A 21,260-nucleotide genomic window follows, 5' to 3' on the forward strand; every position below is an offset into this window, starting at 1 on the left:
TCTCTCTCTCTCTCTCTCTCTCTCTCTCTCTCTCTCTCTCTCTCTCTACTCTCGACATAACGACTACAAATTGGACAAGTAACGAAATGTAAATTGAATTTACACTTTTTCATATCATCAGTGTGTGTGCAATTCATGGCAGCGAAATAACAACATCAACAGAGAAAAAAATCGTCTAACGCGTCACGCTTTTCTGCTTCTCATGATTTTCCTCAACACACATACATACAGACACACACACATCAATGTCATCATGACGCGAACGCTAACTTCTTTGTTCTTCACATTTGTATTTCATTATGTCAATTTTCGCCAACTCTCGCATGGAAAAACCCAAACTAAATTGAAGCAGAGAAAATAAAACACGCAAATTTTCGCAAAAATGCTGCAGAGTTGTACATCAAACATATGACCATGTTTTTTTGCTTCCTTTGAGTTACTGCAGCAGTATACAGACACAAGTAAAACGCCACGATTGAATGTATTGCCAAATTGACCAAATTGCTTGAATAATTTACACATATTCTTCCCTTGGGTATTCGAATCCAGAGAAACGTAACTAAGAACAAGCGAACGGTTGTGGAAACACAAGGGTCACATGACTTTGCTTAGCGAATGCTTGCACTGTGTTCGACCAAATGATAAATGTATTTATTGTATTGCATAACGAATTTCGGATGGTAGCTTCATTATGACAACTTTGCTCACAGACCTTCGCCTCAATGGAGGCGAGGAGACAATAAAATGAAAATGTGCACAGCAAATTAAATAACCTTTTGTTGACATGAATTCGAAACAAATTCAAACCATTTGATCGTATCAAATTGCGAAATGTTGAGATCTCTAATTGCTTTGGAGAACGCGTTTGCATAAATTATATTGGGCTTAAGTTGCGAGAGGACGCGGAATACTTGCGAAGGGAATTTTCTTAAAGATAGTTTGAAACAGTGTTTCTAGTTTCATGAAAAAATAAAAGAAAATGATAAGAAGTGGCAGCTGATAGCTCAAAAAATCAAAGATGAACAATTTGAATTTACCATTTTAAGTCTAGTTTACAGTTTGTCCAGGAAATCATTTTGATTCTTGATTAATAATTTCGATTTTCTTTTTTTTTACAGAATTTTGGAAATTCGCAAAGAAAAATCACGAGATGCAGCCCGGTCGCGTCGTGGCAAGGAGAATTTTGAATTTTATGAATTGGCCAAAATGTTGCCGTTGCCGGCTGCGATAACCAGTCAATTGGACAAAGCATCAATCATAAGACTGACCATAAGCTACCTAAAACTCAGAGATTTTTCATCGCATGGTGATCCACAGTGGGGCCGCGAAATGAATAACAAACTGAAATGTAAGTACATTTACCAACAAAACTAAGTGCCTAGCAAGTAGTTGGATTGCACAAAAGCTGAGTTGACAACTGAAAAAAATAAATAAATATAAATTACGGCTATTAGCTAACTGAAATAAAATTCTGTGAATCCATGCAGTAATTTGTTTCATTCGCTTTGACTTAATAGGTTTTTATACATCATCCATATTTGTTTGGTTGCATTGTCCATTTACATACAAACACGAGCCAAAGAAGTAAATTAAACCCAAAGTCGCACCACTGAAAAAGTAAATTAAAAGAATAGAGTTAGCGCGTTGAATGCCACTTTGATTGATATGTAAATGTGGCTCGTTCGCTGTCAATGGAAACGAAGTGCACGAGAAATGTGCACAGTGAAGAAAAGAATAATACAAAGTAAACGAAGTTCAATGTATACAAATAGTTGACAAACGAACTGGAGTTTTTCACTCAAATTATTTAGTGGCAAGTGATTTAGTTTGCTAGAAAAGAAAACCGAAGACAAAAATTGGCTTTTCTTTATTCAAACAACAATGGGATGAGCATATTTGTGCGTTAACAATGTGCCACTACACAGTACAAATGCCGAGAAAAAGTGCGGCCTGCGAGGAAGAATGCCAGAGAGATGGAATAAATTTCGTGTACGCTTAAGTCGCTCTCGTTCTCATTTCAAATGCGGATCACATATGACGCTTAACAATCGAAAATTCTTACACAAATACCATCCTAATGAACCCTTCTGTTTTAATTTTCGCTCGGCCCCAAAGTGCCCAGCAATCGCCATTTCCATTTCGCGCGCACATTGACATTATCAATATGTTAATACACAATGCGCCAATTTATGTGCATGCCAACGTTTCGCCGAACCGAACTCTATCTCTATCTATCCGTCGTACTTCGGCAAATTGCGAACCAAGAAAATGGGAACGCACCCAACGAACAATGAATTTAATCTTATTTATTTGCATTTAATCCAATACAATAATTAGGCCTTTCGCTTGTGGTATCATGACAAACAAATTCGCAATTAATTGAGTTAAACAATTACGGAATCTGATTCAATTTTAATAAATTTAAAAGATAATGTTGAATAAATATTTAAGCTAGTAGCCCAAAACCGTTTTCGTTGTCATCGTCATTTTCGACGTCGCATTGCCAGCGTGTATTTCCTGTAAACAAAACTGTTCCGTTGTTTTGCCGTCGAATGGTATGCGTAAGTCTTTGTTTTTTGTTGTCGACTTGATTGCGACCCTCTTTGCTGGTTACTTGCCGCACCAAATCAACATATCATTTGTGTTTGTCGTTCGGATTAAAATGTTTGGGGGATTGTGACATCATATTCACAATACCTACAAGTATTTACAACAGTCTTTTGTTTGCTTCACTTGAAAACTGTGAACCGCCACATAACGCAAATATAATCGAACCAATAAATTTTAATTTTGGGTTCCAGTGCTCATTCCTCTCCATTTTCTCGTTGCCTCTTATCATTTTAGTATCGTTTCTTCCACTTTGCAATAAATATTACATTTTGAATGTTATCATTTTATTGAATCGAAATGTTTTTTTTTTTTTTGCTTTCGTTATTGTATATCAGATTTTCGGGTTTAAACATAAATAACAAAATCTTTACACTGACACTCGAAATCCCATCGAATTAAAGCAACAAATAAAAACACTTGCGCCCATGCCATTTCTTCGATTTGCTTTCTTCTTTCTCCAACGGTCGATTTGGCCGAAGAAAAAATTTATTATTCCGAATCAACAAAAGCAAACCACTCAATTTCTACCGTTCGAAACAGTTATTGAATAGATTGGCAATGACCATTTCACCCAAACACTGCATACAGCACACAGCTAATGCTTTGATACTGCTAATGCGGGCAATTTCTCCTGAGGGCCCATCCAAAATTGTTTTTTTTTCTTTCGCTTTTATTTATCTTCTTTTTTGTTCCTTTCAATTACAAAATACAATGCTGAACATACCGGCCGTCGAATGCACTCACCAGTGCCAATATGTACGTTGTACGGTCGCTATTTAACACCCTCGCACAACTAATAATGTGATAAGTTTTCTCGTCAAGCCTCAAACCATAAATAAAACCGGGGATTTTGTACACAATATGAAAATACTATTGTGAACTATTGACCATAAGTTTAGTGCCCTTAGGTCATTTTGGCAAATATAGTTATTTTGAAAAGGATTTGGAAAAAATCGAGAAAAAAATTCATCAAATTTTGAAGAAAAAAAAACACATTGTGCATCAATTTCTACAGTTTCTATTAGCTATATCTATTGTTTCCGAACGATTGTTCGTATAAGGAGAACGCAATTATTTTCCTTCAACTCAAATAAATTATTCCGTTGGATTGGCTGTTATGATAAACATGCAAAATGGAACAATGCTTCCCATTGCTGAATCATAAATGGGTTTGCTTTTGTTTATGAACGAAAAACAAAAATTAATACCAAGAAAGGATTTCACAATTGTTGACAGACAATTTGTTTCTCTTTTCGTTGCCAGTATAATAATCTTGAACGATTTCCGCTATGTAAATGCGGCTGACAAACGCAGCCGATTAAAAAATATGTAAATTTTTTACCTTGTCGAAAGAGCGTCGGCCATGTCATGAATCAATTCGAGATTTGTATTGTGTGTGTGTGTGTGTGTGTGTGTGTGTGTGTGCTGGCTGGCTGGCTGGCATTGGTAGAAACTGACTTGGCACCACCTTTTTTGGAATCCAAAACTGTTCTCATCAAAGCGGATTTTGACATTGTTACCGTGTGGCTCTCTCTCTCTCAGTGCAATTCTATCTACCGTGCAATATATTCCAAGCATTCCGAAGATTAGCCATGAAATCAAGAAAAGAATTTATGGAATAATATTGAAGGAAAATGCCAACGTCGTCTGCGTCAACCGAACAAAATAAAACGTAACAGAAAATAAAGATGTCGCATTTTAGCAGCTACTTAAAATTCTATCAGTGCCTTCATACATATTCGAAATACTAATGCACACCATAATGTCACATTGCGTATTGTTTTTATCTATCCATTTTATTTTATTTTGTTTTTTTTCTGTGTCGCTTTTCACATTTGGTTTCTCGTGTACGCTTCTATATCAAACAAATAAATTTGGTGTCTTTTCTATGAAGTAATAAAAAAAAAAATACTTTTTCTATCCCTATCGCGCTCTCGCATTTCTGCTTCGTGTTACATTCATTCCATTCTGGTCACTGGTAATTGATGTGTTGGTGTACTTTTCCATTTAACTGTGCCGAATATGATTTGCTTTTTATGATTTTTTTCTCTTGGTTTATTTTGTGTTGCTCTCCTCCTCCTCCTCCTCCTCCTCCTCCTCCTTCAGCTCGCAACTCGCGATGAGCTCATTGAATATGATAAATTGAATTTCATTGGCACACACGAAATCGAGTGACCACTTTGCTGAGACAAACACCCGAGACTCGCACACTTACAAAAAATATATCGAATGAAAGAACGAATTTAGCTACACTCGCTGCGAACAAAAACTGACGACGATTTCTCTTTGGTTCGATTTCAGAATGGCGCAATGTCGACATGGCCTTTTTTCTCTCTAGCAACGGAATCGTTAAGGCCACTTTCACGCCACTAAACTTAGATCATGAGCACATTTAATGAGCAAAATTGGATTGTATGTAGATTTCGTCAACCATCGTCATCGTCGACGTCGTCTTCGTGCTCAGTGCTTGAGTTTCACATGCAAATCCCATTTTATTCGTCAATAATCTAAAATAAATCGAATTCGAACAGCACTCAATTCTTTTTTTGCATTTTCCCGACGTGCAATGAAAATTTTGGCTAGGAAAATGCATTTTATTTCGTTTTATTTATTTCCCGACATTTTTTTGTTGACATTTCAGCTGCATCGAGACGAACTCCCGCTGGAATGACGATAGATTTGTTTGAACAGCATCAAGGAACTCATATTTTACAGGTGAGAAATGCATGCGACTTACATTTTCAACGATCTTCCATCCATTTCAACAGAAAACTCTAAATGTATGCGCTCTTTCTAACGATTCCATTTATTTTATCCTAAAAAAACAGTCGCTTGATGGATTTGCTTTAGCGCTGGCTTCCGATGGTCGCTTTTTGTATATATCGGAAACAGTTTCAATTTATTTGGGACTTTCACAGGTAAGCAAAATCTGACTAATTACAAACATGCATTTTGGTTTACTGAATCACTTTTAAGCAGTCAAAATATTTATGTACTTTTTGCATAAATGAAATGTGGAACTAGTGCCAAACTAATCCAGTGCAACTGTTCCGAGCGCATTTGCAAGATAAACATTCTTCTCTTATTCGAAATTTATGGAACTATGATAAATGTGGCTGCGAGTAGTTGCAACCCTCTTGCGAATCAAAAAAAGAATAATTACAACACACACGACGATGTGTAGTACAACGAGCGCACCCCGCTCGCTTGTTGCCAACGTTTTACACGTACACACAGCACATACCAAAGCATCTAAAGTGTCCATGGCATGCATTGACCATAGCTCATATCGGTCGGCATCAGGAACTCTACGTCATTTTTGGCAGCGCATAGAGGGCGAGAGAGAGAGAGAGAGATGCCCCCGATCCTTTGCCATAGTAAACAAAACAAACTCAACAAATACGAGAGAAATGAAATGATGAAAAAACGAAAAAGCTCCTAATCTACGAAATTACGAAAAAGTTGCACGTACAACGGCAAACGTGATCGGCATGCAATTTTATGAAGCAAAAAAGAGAGCGAGAAAAAATCTAGAGGATATTCGTTTGTTTTCGAATTGTTTATGTGTGTGTGTGTGTTCCAGTCGCTTGAATGTATTGTACGATGAAAATCCTTGTCGAAATTTTTCCAATATTCGATGGCGATGGTGGTGGTCGATAGTAGGCGAAAAGTGCTTGTGTTGCAGGTTACAATTTTGTTGGAAAGTTATCGACCACAATTTCAATCATTTCTTTCCTCTCTCTCTGCCTCGCTCTCACTCCCGCGCGCACAATTTTGATGGATTCCACGACTTGAAGTACAATTAAATGAATTACTACCCTTCGAAACGTCAATGAACTCGTCATCTCAAAAACCGAAAATAAAAAAAAAACCGATTGTGAAGTTGAGAATGTAGAGAAACGTGCAAATAAATGACTGACACAAACTTATCGATTTTCTGCAAGAAATAACGTTTTTCTCTCTTTTTTTCATTAGGTTGAAATGACCGGCAGTAGCATTTTTGACTATGTTCATCATCAAGATCATGCTGAAATTGCAGAGCAATTGGGCTTGGGCTTAGCAAGCAATCAAAATATGGCATCGCCGTCGTCTGGCATCTCCGAAGATGGTGGAGCAAATCAGGGAACAAATAATCCAGATGGTAATTTTCCTCTCTCTTTTTTCATTTTTCTTCCTTTCTTCTACTTTGGAAGACTTCACCATGGAATCGTTGATTTTAATTCCATTTTGTCTATTGCTGATCTCATCACAGTTGCATCAGTGATGTCGGTCGCTTCGAACACATACAAAGGATACGAACGCGCATTTTGCATCCGAATGAAGTCAACGTTGACCAAACGAGGATGTCATTTCAAATCGTCTGGCTATCGGGTAAGGGCACAATTACCGCAATTTAAAACGGAGTTCATGAAATTAAAAACGAATTTGACTAGACTAAACGAAACAATAAAAAACGAAGCAAGCAAAGCTTAGACTCAATTCGTCTGTTCAACGATCGGTATTAGGAGTTGATTTCCGTTTGTTCTACGCTTTTTTCCTGATTTTTCATCCGATTTCTTTTAATTTGTGTGTGTTGCGATTCCGATAGCATATTAATTTTTAAGTTTCAACCAAAACCACACAGAAAAGCAACCACACTGATCTCTAAATTAAGAATAAGTAATCGCTTTTGAGTTTCATCTATGTGAATGAAGTGCGAGTTTGTCCACATTTAGTTCTAATGTAAAATGTACAATTGCCTGCAGGGTAACGAGGATTCTGATAAAGTAGTAAACAACGGTGGCAAAGTTGGTAAATCGACTGGCAATCATTATTCGGTACGTACCAAATCAGTTTTGTGATGTTTGTTTGTTTCCAATAAATTTGGTCGTTTTTAGTTTTACCGCCCAAATTAAAACACTTTTTTTTTTTAGTTTTCTGTCGTTTGTTCTTTTCTGCTTGCATTTGATCCTTTCTTTTCTGTATAGACACGGGAATATAGTGTGTGTATGTTTGTGTGTATGTGAAAGTGTTTTATGTTTGTCTTTAATTGAACTTTGTTTTTCTTGGCTAAGACGAAACTGCATCTCACACGAACAGAACTGATTTATCGATCAGTATCGAATAACTTCCGCTTGATAACGAATGGCTTTTGCAAAAACATGAACAAGAAGCAATTTCATTTGTTTTCACTAAAAAAAAATCAGTCGAAGTTCGTTTTTTACTTCATAAGCATTTGCATCAATGATTCATATCGATTGATGAATAACGTGATCGGTATTTGTTTCTTTCTCTGTGTCTTTTAGGTGGTGTTAATGTTATGTCGATTACGACCGCAGTACACATACTCACACACACGGAAATCACAGCCCCCACTTTTGGGAATGGTCGCGCTGGCTATTGCGCTGCCACCTCCATCAGTACATGAAATCCGATTGGAAACCGACATGTTTGTCACACGCATCAATTTCAATTTCACAATCGCACATTGTGAACCAAAGTACGTAGAAAAATCCCGATTGAGTCATAATGTGTAAATTTGGTTGACAAATAGCTGATTTTAATACAATCGGTATTTATTTTCAGGGTCACCGAGCTGTTGGATTACACAGCCGAAGAATTGACTGGTCGAAATTTATACAATTTATGCCACGCTGAAGATGCTGACAAATTGAAAAAGAACCATTTGGATCGTGAGTAGTCATTGACAATTTGGCTTTTTGAACAATTTATGCGTACTTTTTTCACTTTATTCGACAAATGTTTCCTCTTTCTTTCATTCAGTTATAAACAAAGGCCAAGTGTTGACTCATTACTATCGTTTTATGAACAAAAACGGTGGATACACCTGGCTGCAAACCTGTGCCACGGTTGTTTGCAATTCGAAAAATGCTGACGAACAAAATATTATCTGCGTAAATTATGTGGTGAGCAATCGTGAAAATGAGAATTTAATATTGGATTGCATTCAGATGGAGAACGGTTTGGAGCACATAATCAAACATGAAGATTTGTCTGGTGATAAAGGCGCCGGATCGCCCGGAAATGATCCGTCTGATGGCAGTCAGACATCGCATCGCACAAATGAACACACGCACAAGACACCAAAGTCAGAAACACCGGATCCAAGCTCACGGGCGAGAAATCGTTCATCAACTAGTTCATCGATAACCAATTTGGCAATGGACAATACAATTCGACCGATACCCGATGAACATTTGATACCAACACCAGTGAGCTCTGGATCCACAGCCCGAAAGGGTCACAAACGCAAGGCCAAGCATCTTGATTCCGATGCATCGTCGATGATGGCCGAGCCAAAAGTGAATGGCGTTGCCTTAAACATTAACCCTTCCGAATCGCATGGAGACGAGCATGGAGAGAGTTCGGTTAAGGATTTGGAGAATGCGATGTCAAAACATCTTCCCTCACCAATCAATAGCAATAATAACAATAGCACAAACAATACCACCACGACCGATTTCAGTGCCGATTCACTGTTGAAGCAGCAACAAGACAAAGGCAGCACAATTCAGTGGATTGGAACACATCATAATCCATTTCATCAGCAAAATGCACCGATGCCAGCGACCGCATTGCTGAGACAACTGTATGCGAATCGTGAAAGTGTCATTCGAGCCACGGCTAGACAAACTTCATCGGGCGTGTACTATCCGGGTAAGAGTCTTTTTTTTGCTTCAAAAAGTCGGTTTAGTTCTAAATTCATTCCAATATGAAGAAGTCAGAATTTTGTATAAATTTGTATGCTCAAATTTTGAATTTTCCCCACCACTTCTTCTTATTCAATTTTCCATGTTTTCAATAGATGGATCATCATCTGGTCCTCTACCAACGCCACCCGGCAGTGAATCATCATTTGACAACCAATTCTTGTTGCACGGTCATCAAAAGCCAGATCCATATACAAATTTGGTGTCACCATACGGTGGTTATCCATCAACAATGGACTATCACAATGCAATGACACCACCAAGCAGTGTAAGCCCGCGCGAATCATCGGTTGGATCTGTGGCCAACAATAAAACCCTTACAAATCTTCATCCATCAACGACAAACACATTTGACTTATCGGATTCACTACGGAATCAATACACTGCCAACGGAACGGTTGCCAGCACAGCGTCAAGCATGAATGACACACTCCCATCGTTACCGCTGAAACCACAACCGTATTCGGCTGCTGCAGCCATGCATCATGTCAACTCAATCGATGCTTACAGTGGCATTGATCAATCGCAATACTTCTCACATCACACCGGATTCCATTTGTATCACAAAGGTGCACCCTCAACCGGATGGTATACGACTTCAACATAAAATCTGCAGAACTCTCTGCTTAATATACTCAACTAGAAATATAGTAATTTGCAAAGTGTGGATCGCTGGTGACAAAGACACGGTTTTCCATATGGAATAAGGACGAAAGCCTATTGAATGAACTCTTTAAATGAACTCATTTCAAAAATGAACCAAGCAAAAGCGTGAGCAGCTTTTAACACACTTTAACCGTCTCCATCTTATGAAAGCGGCTTTCGATGGTGTCAAGTATAGAAGCTGACGAGTACTTTATTTCAGTGGATAGGTCCCGATGTGTTTACTCAAAGAATGAATACACAGCAGAAAACGTATGCAAACAAATTTCGAACATATCAACCAGCATCACATACTATAGCACTTAATATATTGTAGCAAAAAACAGAATATGCAAGAAATTGGGGCATTATCGACAAATATTCGCATATAAAATTTAATTTGTCTCGAAGCAGCACAAACATGCATTCCTTCGATTGTTATTTTTTTTTTTTTTGATTGAACAAATAAATTATTTTTTCCTATTTTCCCCCTGTACTGTGTAAGCTTGTTCTAAATTTTATTTGAATAAGAATTTCGTTTCCATTTAAAAAAAGTTTGACATTCACAAAAAAAATGAAGAGCAAACTCTTACTCAACATATACATAAAAAATAGTGTAAGTTGTAAGTAGTAGCAAAAGCAGCAAAAAAACATAATTCCATTCTATTGCATCAAATGTCAAATACTAGCATTTATCGTAAATATTAATCGAACAGAACATGCAGAACAGCGAGGAAAACAAAAGATAAGTGGCGCGACGAATGTTATTCGTTCACTGTGTAAATATTGAATTTTAATTGTTAAATGTAGTAGAAAAGATAAAATGACAGCATTTTCGCTGACGTGGAGATGTGTTCGATATGCAAATTCGTTTATCATTTTACTGCATATTGACGGACACATACACAGATTTCCTCAAAACACAGAATGAATGTGTGCATTTATTTTTCTTATTGTTTTTTTTTATATATAAATTTTCGTTCATCTTTTTGGTTATTCATAATATTTTTGGGAGGCAGATTTAGTGCAATGAAAATGTATAATTGAAACTTTTTTCCCTTGTTTTGTTTTTTGGCAAACAAAAATGACACAACGAATTGTTAGAATAGAAATTACATAAATTCGCTTCGCAATATAAAACAAATTGTGTATGTAGGTGTAATGGATTTAATGCTCTTCAATCGTGGGCAATAAAAAAAAGTTATTTGCAATTTAGAAATAAAAATATGTGGATGAAGGAGAGTGGAAACTCGAAACACCGCATGAATGACTTGTATTAAGCCAAAATGTTCGTTTTTCCATAAAATGCGCAATACCTTAAGAGACACACCGATAATAACTGGGGAAAAATCAAAAGAGAGTCAATGTAAAAAAAAAAACAAGTTATAAGGTGAAGCGCACGAGTACAAGGTTAAAACACCTGCAACAATGAAATAATCTGCAATCAATCGCATGGCAACTCACTTTTAATAAATCATTCCTAATTTAATACCGCTGCATTTAATAGCTCAATAGACAGTCTAACAGACAGACCGACATACACACACAAATAGATGTAATTATCAAATTAACTTTATTATAATATTATCATGTATTCATACATATAAAACAAAAAAATGTTGTTTTCATACAACTCGACAACACGAAAAATAAAATAAGTTCAAATAATCGAAAACTGGATCGCGTTTTTTTTTGTAATGGTTTAATTGACATTTTGGCCAAATTCAGACGGAACTTTTGAAATTTTCTGCGCGAATCATGGTGTAGAAAGAAGAGCAGTCGTAAGTATTGACTGAGTGGCACAATACTCATCGCTTGAATATGCAAAAAAAAGAATCAACGCACACGTTGCAAATTGATAAGAGTTCTTGTTGTCTGAATGACAGAATTATGTAAATATAAATTTTTTAGACGTTTTTTTGTAATCAGCCGAATAAAACTGCTTAGGTCACGCTCTGTAAAATCATTTCAATGAGGCAACGAATTAACCGCAACGAACCGAGTGTATCTCATTTTAATCGATGTAGCAAAGGGAAGAAAGGAAAAACCCCAACAGAAGCCGGTTTGCAAACGAGTATCGGATCTGTTTTGTATATATTTACAGGCTGATTACAAAAACGTCTAAAAAATTGACAAAAACGCTAGGGGAATTTAACTCTTACGAGTTCAGCATGTTTTTTGCCAGTTTGCTTGATTCGCGGGAGTTCGACGCGTTCCTTGTACGTACTGACGCGCACGGTCACAAGTTTACACAAGTTTGTTTATGGTTTTGCGCGTTTTTCAAGTTGTTATTTGACAATTAAAACGCGTTTCAAGCTAAAAATCGGTTGTTTACGTGTATAAAGATTTTTCACATCCTTTCCAAAAGTTCAAAGATTTATATAATTATAAAATGGACAAAGGAAATATTTTTAAAGAGCTGGAGAAAGTGTTGAAGAAAAAGTTAATCCAGATATAATAAATGGAACGACTGATGTGTGCGCGTCGTCCAGCTACAAGTTTGCACACGAACTCGCGCGCGTTCGCGCATGTTGTTTTAATACGGAACTTGTCAACTGAGTGGAATCATGCAAGTTCTCTGGTGAATGTAACAATTTCGTGCGCGTTTATATCATTTTTTTACAAGTTTTCACGTAGTTAAATCCCCCTAGCAAAAACGTCTAAAAAATTGACAAAAACGTCCATGACAATACCATCTAAAAATATAACAATTTTATTTCATTCGTATTTTTTAAAACTTGACACAATCGTTTAAAAATGCAGAGAATGCCGATGGATGAAATGTGACAAAACTTTCCAAAATTCTAATAAATGATGTAAGATTTTTCAAACATTTGACCTGCGACTGGTGGTCTATGACAGATAGCATAGAAACCCAGCAAACTGAAATAGAGAGATTTAACTTTTGCCACTGGCAGATGCAGATTTACGTGAGTAAAAAATGAACTTACGACGAAAAATATAATGAAAAACCTGGAAAAATGTGTCTCAAGTTCACTTTTCCATCATAAGTTTTCGTGGATAGCAAGTCACAAAATCAAAACATCCCAATATCAGTTTACTGAGTTTCTGTGCTTAGCATATATCCTCAACTCTCTGTCATTGACTGATGCCAGTAATATCAATAAGGCTATAATTGTCAACAAACAGTTATTATTGGAATTTTAAATGGTTTTGTCACATTTAATGATTCAAATTTAATGCCTTAAGGCAAGAAGCTTCTCTGCCTTTTTTGACGATTATGTTACGTTTTGAGCAAAGGGATATTGCAACTTTTTTGACCAGAAAAAACGCCATCTTACGTCGTGCCCGTAAATTATTTTACTGTACATTTAGATGGTAGAGCTTGAACAAAAGTTCGACACTATGCATAAAGTTGGAAAGAGCTTGATAAACTTGATGAAATACATATGAGGCTGTGAGAATGAAAATGGCAATACAGGAATAAACATTCTGAAGCGCATCAAGAAAAAAAAATTCGCAAAAGTGAATCATGAGTTCTGAATACGCAAAAGTGAACCATGAACCTCCTATGCTGCCCATGTAAACTCATGTTTCACTTTTGCATATTCAGAACTCATGATTTATTTTTGCGAATTTTTTTTCTTGATGCGTTTCAGAATGTTTATTCCTGTATTGCCATTTTCATTCTCACAGCCTCATATATTTTATGGTCGTTGCAATACCCCTATGGTTTTGAGAGGTGAAAATACATACGATTTTTTGAAATGAACTTGTTGTTAGACGATTTTGTCATTTTTTTAGACGAAATTGTATTTAACCGTTTTATTCTATTCTTGAGTAATTTTGCTAACCGGTTTCTACGGCCGAGAATAGATTGATTATGCGTTCTCAGCGATACAGTGCTAGCAGCTGGCACACACGTATTTCATTATGAATGCTTTACAGAAAATCATGCCGGCACCGCCGGTAACTATATCACACACATTTTGAAGACGGTCGCAGTAAATTAGCATATTAAACGACTTCATAGAACTGACGTAAGCATAACACGATATGCTCGAATGAATAAAAATAAAATGTGTTGGATTTGTATTCGGAAAATTCGATCAATTCATGTGTTAAGGAAAACAAAGCTGGTCTTGCGCGACTCCAAAAGTCACACTACACCCTTAAGTCTGAAGTTCATTGCTGAGTTTCATACGCCTTTCGCTTCGAGTTAACACATGGCTAATTGTTATCTGTTCGATACTATAAATAAAATCGTGAGGCAAATAAATATCGTCGACGTGTCTCACAAAAAATGATATTGAAAGAAAAAACGTGAGTTTCATTGCCACGAAAGATAATAATAAATAATGCTTTAATTTGACCATTCCAAAAACCGGGGTTTTACAAATTCAATTGTCTTAAATCTAAGATTTTTGTTTGTTTGTTTTTTCTAAAATATTTGTTTATGCGTATAAAATTAATTTCGTCTTCTCTTCTTTAAATTTACCTAATTGATAACTTTACGAATTTCGAATCGAAATTGGGAAATAATTTTGAATGATTATTACAGTCAGATACAAAACATTTATTGTAAATATTGTTGTTTTGGTTTATTTATCTTTGTAAGCAGCTGTATGCGCGGTTTGAGCTCTGCCCGATGGATCTTGGCTGCAGCCCCAATCCAACCTTGGAACCCATTTCGTGACTGTTTGTGCGAATGATTTACCGGGGAAAATTTCTTCAAACAAAGCTCGATAATAGAATGCTTCTTTGGTTGCTGGTGTATTGATTGGATAGATTTCTTGAGCACGTGCGAATTCGGCATCATCGACTGAATTTTCAGCGTAGCTACGAATCGAATCAATCCATGAATATCCGACACCATCGGAAAATTGTTCCTTTTGTCGCCACAAAACTTGATCGGGCAAAAAATCGTTGGCAAATGCCGCACGCAAAATGTGTTTCTCAATGCGTGCAACGCGACGACCGTTCTCCTGGGCAAATTGGTTCTTAACGCCACCCATTTTATCCTCTGGCCGAATGTTCATTGCATGATCCAAAAATCCAGTGTCCAAAAATGGCACACGCAATTCCAAACCGTACGACATTGTCGCTTTGTTTGCACGCAAACAATCGAATTTATGCAGTGACAACACCCGGTTGACCAATTCATGATGGAATTCTTGTGCGTTTGGCGCTTGATGGAAATACAAATATCCGCCGAATATTTCGTCTGCCCCTTCACCGGACAAAATCATTTTTAATCCTTCCGATTTGATGAAACGTGCCATTAAAATCATTGGAATGCTGCATCGCACGGTTGTTATGTCATAACTTTCAGTGTGATAGATTGTTTCACGAATGCAATCGATGCCGTCCTCAATTTTAAAGATAATCTCACGATGATCACTGTTTATGTAGTCGGCAACTATTCGGCTGTATTTGAAATCGGGTGCATTTTCCAATCCAACGCTATACGTTTTCAATCGATAGTTGGGATCGCGTTCACGCAGAATTTGCGTTGCAATCGATGCGATCAAACTCGAATCTACGCCGCCTGATAGCAATGACCCAAACGGTGCATCCGATTGCAAATGTGAACGAACAGCACTGACTAATTTCTGTTGTAACAATGTTAAATCGGCTTTGCTTGTCGGGATTTCGCTAATCCATGTCGGCTGATAATATTTCGTCTGTGTAACTGTGCCTTTTTCCACCGTTAACAGCGTGCCGGGTTCAAAGTCTTCGACTGTATCACAAATGTCTGCCAGACACTTCATTTCGCTTGAAAACCATAAATTGCCCATATCATCGACGCCCTTGTACAACGGTATAATGCCAATTGGATCACGGCTAACGAGCAATCGTTTGGCATTCTTATCGTACAATGCAAACGAAAACATTCCCGTAATATGCTGTACTAATTCACTGCCAAATTGCTCGTACATGGCGATAATCACATCGCAATCACTTCGCGGTTCGTATTTACCCATTTGCTTTGCAATTTCAGCCGACAATTCCAAGTAGTTGTAAATTTCACCGTTGGCTGCCAAAATAATTGATCCATCTTGGGATTTCAGCGGTTGATCACCGGTCTCGGGCAGTAATACAGCCAAACGTTCTTGCACAAAAATCACATCGTCTTCTGGGATGGCAACAACACCTGTATGATCGGGGCCACGATGTCTCTGTTTTTTCGATTGCTTGTACGCCATTTCACGTATCGATCGAATTCGTTTGCCGAATTTCGGTGAAATTTTTATTTCACCAACTGGTGAAATAACTATTAAAATTCCGCACATTTTTAATGTCGTTGTTGGTTTCTTTTTGGGATTTTACTTGTGTTTCACTTGAACTTGATTGAACTTTAATGAAATCGTATTTTCAAGAAAATAACTTCAACGAATAATCGTTTATCGGCAGACACTTTTTCTTCGATCCGGTCGCTACAACGTTCCGTGTAAAACTGATTCAGTTCTGGTAGTCAACTGTCAACGAACGCTGTTTATATATATCACTGCTAATGGTGAAAACGACTAAAATTGTTGCATCAGCAGCTTAACAAGTGAGCACTTTTATATAGGCTGAGCAAATGTATTATAGAACAGCTGACTCACTCGCTGAGCCTTTTATACACATTTGCATATTGTCCAAACTGCCAAGCATTGAGTGAAGTTCAAGTTTGAGAGACGATCGAGTGTGTACCGTGTGCGACAAACGTGCGACCGAACATTTAAAATTTTACGCGCACATTCTCACTCATTCCATTTCCTTCTCAACAATGTGTAATGTTCTCTTGTGATTCAGTGCTTTTTCGGTGATTGTTTCATCACAGAGAAATGTGACATGAAAAATATGTGTGTTTCCACAGCATAGCAATTTGGTTGTCATCCAATTGAGTGCTTTTATTCCCCTTCAAAGGAGTGAGTGTAATGAAAATGCGGGCGTCTCCATATCAAAGCTATTGCTATGCACATATATTTTATTGTTGACGAAAATAAATGGAACATTCAAAAGTATGATGCAACTCTTTATTCAAATTTCTTAGTTTATTTTGAATGAAGAAGCATTTAGTAGGCCTATCGTTGACAAACGCCTCAAATCATAGAGCTTGGATGCATAAACTGGGAAGTTCGGCCTTGTTTTAATACTCTCGCCTTCGCATGGATTGCATGTGTTTGGATTGACTTGAGACTGAGTTACATTATTGATTTGCTGATTTGTGACTGGTTTTGCGTTCGTCGCATCATGTCCACCTTGAACTATAATTGGTACTGGTCGAAAGCGTAGCGGTGCATTGGGTTCCTTTCTTTGAGACACTTCCACCAGCAGCTGTTCTAGTGTTCTGTCATATCCATAATCGGATGGAATTCTCATTTCCGAAACTTTCTTATACCGTTCCCATTGAAAGTCATTCAGGGAAGTCATTCGGAACGATCTCATTATAACGATTTGTTTGCCTTTATCAACTAATACAATTGGAATTTCTGGTCCACACTCAATATGTTCGATTGGATTAAACCATGGTTTATAATTCAAATTAGCGTTTGGATCAACAATTTCCACAACTTTAGCCGGAGTTTCGGGCTCAAAATTGCTTACTTCTTGAACATTCGCCGGAATTTCTTGATCGCTAAATGGATATAACTCGCGTTTTTGTACCGGAAGCCCAACATAAGCGAATAAATTAACGAATGGATTTATGAGTGCGTCAATGAATGAGTTGGCCGGCATCGTTGCGCCGCTCTACGAAAATAGATGAAAGAAGTGGAAATTGGTTTTTTCTTCTTCTTCTTCTTTTTCTTCTTCTTCGGCATTTTGTAAGTATATAAAAAGTTTTAATAAGGAATATTTTGAGAGTTTAATTAAAATTACCTCCATAATGAGCGGCTGAATGTATAAATAGATGAAAAGTATATTCATGCCAATCTTGATTTGTATCACAGAAATTATCGCAATGATTTTGAAGCACCTCATTTTACAAGCTTTCCACCCAAGTTTTATTTTATTTTATTTTTTATCTTCACAACTGAGTTTATAACTTTTCTATGTTAGCACTTCAGTAGTTCACGTTACGATGTATAATGAACGACGTTTTTCTCTTCTTTGACTGCTTGAATTGCAAACCGTGAGAATTCAAACGCGTGAATAATTCTGTAGACGCCACGCAGCGCGCATCGCATCCATACAATGCCGGAACATCTGTCCAAACAAAGCGAAGCAGTATGAATGTTGTTTTCAATTTAACCGCAAAATTTAATTGAATTTATTTGCATTCAACGAATACTACACTCTGCAATGGAAATAGTCATTCGTAATATTTTTTTTCGCCAGTTGATTCAATTCTGAGTTGAAAAAGCGTTTTTTGTTTGGATTGTTCAAGTTCATACTTCATAAGTACTTCATTTGAGTATGATGAAAAGAAATCCACACAATTAAGGGGGAAACAGTAGAGTTCGACGAAAAGAAAAGGTCAACGATGCGTTGAATGTAATGTGTTTTTATTCGGTTTATTCATATTGTGTTGAATAAAACTACAGCTATTTGTATTGCCATCGATAAAAATGATGCAAACTAAAAATAATAAGGTGTTTGATGGACAAATTGTTCGTTAAAATGGATCTGATTATTGTGATGGTTTCTTCGGTTCTTCCGATTTCAATCGTTGACCAATTCCACCTCTATAGAATGGGAAGTGTGGTTGCTGTTGAAGTTGTTGTGCTTGATATGCTTGCGATGGCATATTATTGGCATATGTGTTAGCGATGGAGCGAGGATCATAAACAGGCTGAACATAAGCAGGTTGGTTATAATAGGCTGGGTGAGCATAACTTGATATGGCATTTGGTGCATAGCCAATATTACCAAATCCACCGTATGCGCTCGGGTTCAACATGCTTGGCTGATACATTGGAGCGGGTTGCGGTTGACCATACGATGCCTGTGAAGTGTAATAGCTAGGATAAAAACCAACGTTTGATGATGGTAATCTGGAACCTGGTGAAAATGGTGGTAATGCTTGTGAATCAAAACCGTTGCGTTGGTTCACAGCAGCACTATTTTGGCCGGTGCTCGATCCCGCACTATACGATGGCGAGATACTATTAACTCTGCCATCAAACGATCTTGGCTGTGGATCAGCTGCTGATTGTACCTGCACGGCCGCGCCATTGGCAACATGAAGCTAGACAAATTTGATGGAAATTCATTAAAAATTTATACAATTACAATTAAACTTCTTATTATGTTCACGGAAAGTTAGTTTGGAAACTCACAGTAAGCGATAAAGCAATTAATGATATTAAAATCGTCTTCTTGAACATTTTGTCAATTTGTCTGTTTTTTTTTTTCGTGTGGTCGTCGTTACTTTCTGTCACTAATGAAACTTTGTGATTGCGAACAACTTCGATTGAGATCTACTTTTATACTCTCAAAGAGAATAACAATTATTATTTCGTCACATTGTTTTTTCTTCATCATTTTTCGTCTCCTTTTCTGTGCTCACAAACTCAAATATTGAAATAGAACAAAAGAGCAGGTTTCGAGCAATATTATTTTGCTTGTGCATAAATATGGATTTGTATGCGTGTACTCATTTCGTCTATCTAGGACTGGCATCTTTTCAATCAAATTGAGAGTGAAAAAAATGTGCGATTTTTTTCTACGCTGTGCGTACGATAACAAAGCATCGCACTTAATTGATGCAGAAGGTAATCAATTTAAACGCTAATTTTGGCGTTGTTTATTTTCGGAACAGTTATTCAAATTACCATGGGAACGACGTGGACAAAAAACAACACGGTAACCTCGAAAAAAGTTGCTCCACTTTAGATGTTTACTCATTAAATAAGTTTTTTTTTTCGTTTCCATATAATCCAGTCTGCCAGTGTCATCGTACGGAGTCTAACAATTACAATGGCTATGCAAATATTTGAAAAAAACTCGCGTCTACCGTCTGCGCTGTATACTGGTAGAATCAGCTTTAATCTATGTGATTTATAAATCTTATGCACGAACAGTTTGAAAATCTCATCAGTTTGTCTTCGATATTCGATCGAATTCGAATTGATATGCGTTCGATTTTGAGGCACAAGTGCGATTGTAATCTAGTCTAATTGGATTTTCTAAATTGGAAGACTTTATTTTCGGTTGAGCCACTTTACTTCGCATGTCGGGCGGTTGTTGATCAATATACATATTAATCATATCGAAGGTTGTTGAGTGCATTTACATAAAGATAAAATGTTTTGCGGGGGAAGAAGCGTAGTCCAAAATATTTGCTTTGAAAATAAATATATTATTCGACGTGAGAACGGAATAGGCGAAAAAATTCTCTTGCCTTGAGAAATTCCGGTATTATTTTCTGTCGGCTTGAAAGACAAATTTTTTTTTTCAGAAGGTTGAGCATCTACTTGAAACAATTGTTTGTCTTCAATTTATTTCTGGAATTATGACAATTATTTTGAAACGCGACACTTTAAATACAATGAACGTCGCACATTATTTCGCATGTGCATATATGGTGAAATGAATGTGTCGTATCAACAGCGCCACCAATAGAAAATAGTTGAAAATAGCGAACGGTTTGTAAAATGGAGCACAAAGACCCGTTAAGTGGAGGCACTTCAATTACTAGAGTTCAAATTATTGCTTCAGGGCAACCGAGCACAACAATGGAAAGTGTGCAAAGGTCAGAAGTTGATGTCGCTGTTCGGTAAGAAGACATTCGCACTTAAAAGTTGTCAATCGCAATCAATTTAATGGAAAAACCTTAAATCATTACATACATCATAGGAACGCCATCGTTTTGTCACTGCATTCATCCTATTCTGCTGCTGTGCACTATTCCGCACGCTGTTTGTGTGGGTGTAACGAAATTGAATATTTTGTCGATGATAAATAATAGCGATTCGCGCGGATTGTGTCGATTAGTAAAACAAATGCTTTGCGTGCCCATCAACATCGAACTCAATTTAATAAGTGCCAAATCGTTCCATTGAATCGTTGCTATATGAATGGCGGCAAATCAATGTGTACAGTGTACACTATATATCGTGCACATCAGTAAAGCAAACAGACATTTGAATGAAAGTAAAATTGACGACGATGACGACGACGACAACGACGACGATGAGGACGGGGCAACGAGGAGCGTGAACCGATGTCAATGCGATATAATATAATACGAACGACGAGCGAATCACACATCTGCACATCTCTATATCTATCTATATTTCAACTATGTGTCGAACTGTCTAGCTATCGTGTGAGTGTATATCATATCACAATTTATTTTCGGATTTTATTTTGACTTTCACTTTGGGTCTTTTGAAAATATATGTATGC

The 21,260-nt window shown here is 37.1% G+C and overlaps 4 protein-coding genes across 7 annotated transcripts in view; 1 reads left to right on the forward strand and 3 right to left on the reverse strand.

Annotated features, from left to right (window-relative positions):
- The window catches only part of LOC129580338 (protein trachealess), a 41,210-nt gene extending 29,558 nt beyond the window's left edge, over positions 1-11,652 (forward strand). For 2 of the 4 annotated variants that reach the window (XM_055470670.1, XM_055470671.1), the window contains 10 exons: positions 1,119-1,348; positions 5,252-5,325; positions 5,439-5,528; positions 6,586-6,751; positions 6,863-6,981; positions 7,356-7,427; positions 7,896-8,089; positions 8,176-8,282; positions 8,374-9,267; positions 9,416-11,652. In XM_055470670.1, the coding sequence (XP_055326645.1) occupies positions 1,119-1,348; positions 5,252-5,325; positions 5,439-5,528; positions 6,586-6,751; positions 6,863-6,981; positions 7,356-7,427; positions 7,896-8,089; positions 8,176-8,282; positions 8,374-9,267; positions 9,416-9,927 (2,458 nt within the window). In that variant the 3' untranslated portion in view covers positions 9,928-11,652. The remainder of the gene's footprint in view (positions 1-1,118; positions 1,349-5,251; positions 5,326-5,438; positions 5,529-6,585; positions 6,752-6,862; positions 6,982-7,355; positions 7,428-7,895; positions 8,090-8,175; positions 8,283-8,373; positions 9,268-9,415) is intronic. The other 2 variants (XM_055470672.1, XM_055470673.1) reach the window with 1 other exon arrangement.
- Positions 11,653-14,251: 2,599 nt separating this feature from the next.
- Positions 14,252-16,461, reverse strand: LOC129580340 (probable asparagine synthetase [glutamine-hydrolyzing]). The gene has a single exon (XM_055470674.1). It carries the CDS (start codon positions 16,214-16,216, stop codon positions 14,525-14,527), a length of 1,692 nt encoding a protein of 563 aa, XP_055326649.1. The 5' UTR covers positions 16,217-16,461; the 3' UTR covers positions 14,252-14,524.
- A 404-nt stretch (positions 16,462-16,865) lies between these two features.
- On the reverse strand, positions 16,866-18,044 carry LOC129580341 (uncharacterized). Its single transcript, XM_055470675.1, has 2 exons — positions 17,790-18,044; positions 16,866-17,660 (listed from the first exon to the last, which is right to left on the reverse strand). Exons 1-2 carry the CDS (start codon positions 17,889-17,891, stop codon positions 16,959-16,961), a joined length of 804 nt encoding a protein of 267 aa, XP_055326650.1. The 5' UTR covers positions 17,892-18,044; the 3' UTR covers positions 16,866-16,958.
- A 366-nt stretch (positions 18,045-18,410) lies between these two features.
- On the reverse strand, positions 18,411-19,810 carry LOC129580342 (uncharacterized). Its single transcript, XM_055470676.1, has 2 exons — positions 19,190-19,810; positions 18,411-19,098 (listed from the first exon to the last, which is right to left on the reverse strand). Exons 1-2 carry the CDS (start codon positions 19,235-19,237, stop codon positions 18,541-18,543), a joined length of 606 nt encoding a protein of 201 aa, XP_055326651.1. The 5' UTR covers positions 19,238-19,810; the 3' UTR covers positions 18,411-18,540.
- Between the last annotated feature and the right edge of the window lie 1,450 nt (positions 19,811-21,260).

This window comes from Sitodiplosis mosellana, unplaced genomic scaffold, assembly GCF_009176505.1.
Source record: "Sitodiplosis mosellana isolate CC-2019 unplaced genomic scaffold, AAFC_SMos_1.0 Smas_scaffold_1, whole genome shotgun sequence".
Taxonomy (NCBI): domain Eukaryota; kingdom Metazoa; phylum Arthropoda; class Insecta; order Diptera; family Cecidomyiidae; genus Sitodiplosis; species Sitodiplosis mosellana.

Coding starts and splice junctions, on each gene's coding strand:
- LOC129580340 (XM_055470674.1), bottom strand. CDS start 16,216: ATGTGCGGAATTTTAATAGTTATTTCACCAGTTGGTGAAATAAAAATT.
- LOC129580341 (XM_055470675.1), bottom strand. CDS start 17,891: ATGAGGTGCTTCAAAATCATTGCGATAATTTCTGTGATACAAATCAAG. Junction 17,661..17,789: donor TTCAGCCGCTCATTATGGAG/GTAATTTTAATT, acceptor CTATTTTCGTAG/AGCGGCGCAACGATGCCGGC.
- LOC129580342 (XM_055470676.1), bottom strand. CDS start 19,237: ATGTTCAAGAAGACGATTTTAATATCATTAATTGCTTTATCGCTTACT. Junction 19,099..19,189: donor TAATTGCTTTATCGCTTACT/GTGAGTTTCCAA, acceptor AAATTTGTCTAG/CTTCATGTTGCCAATGGCGC.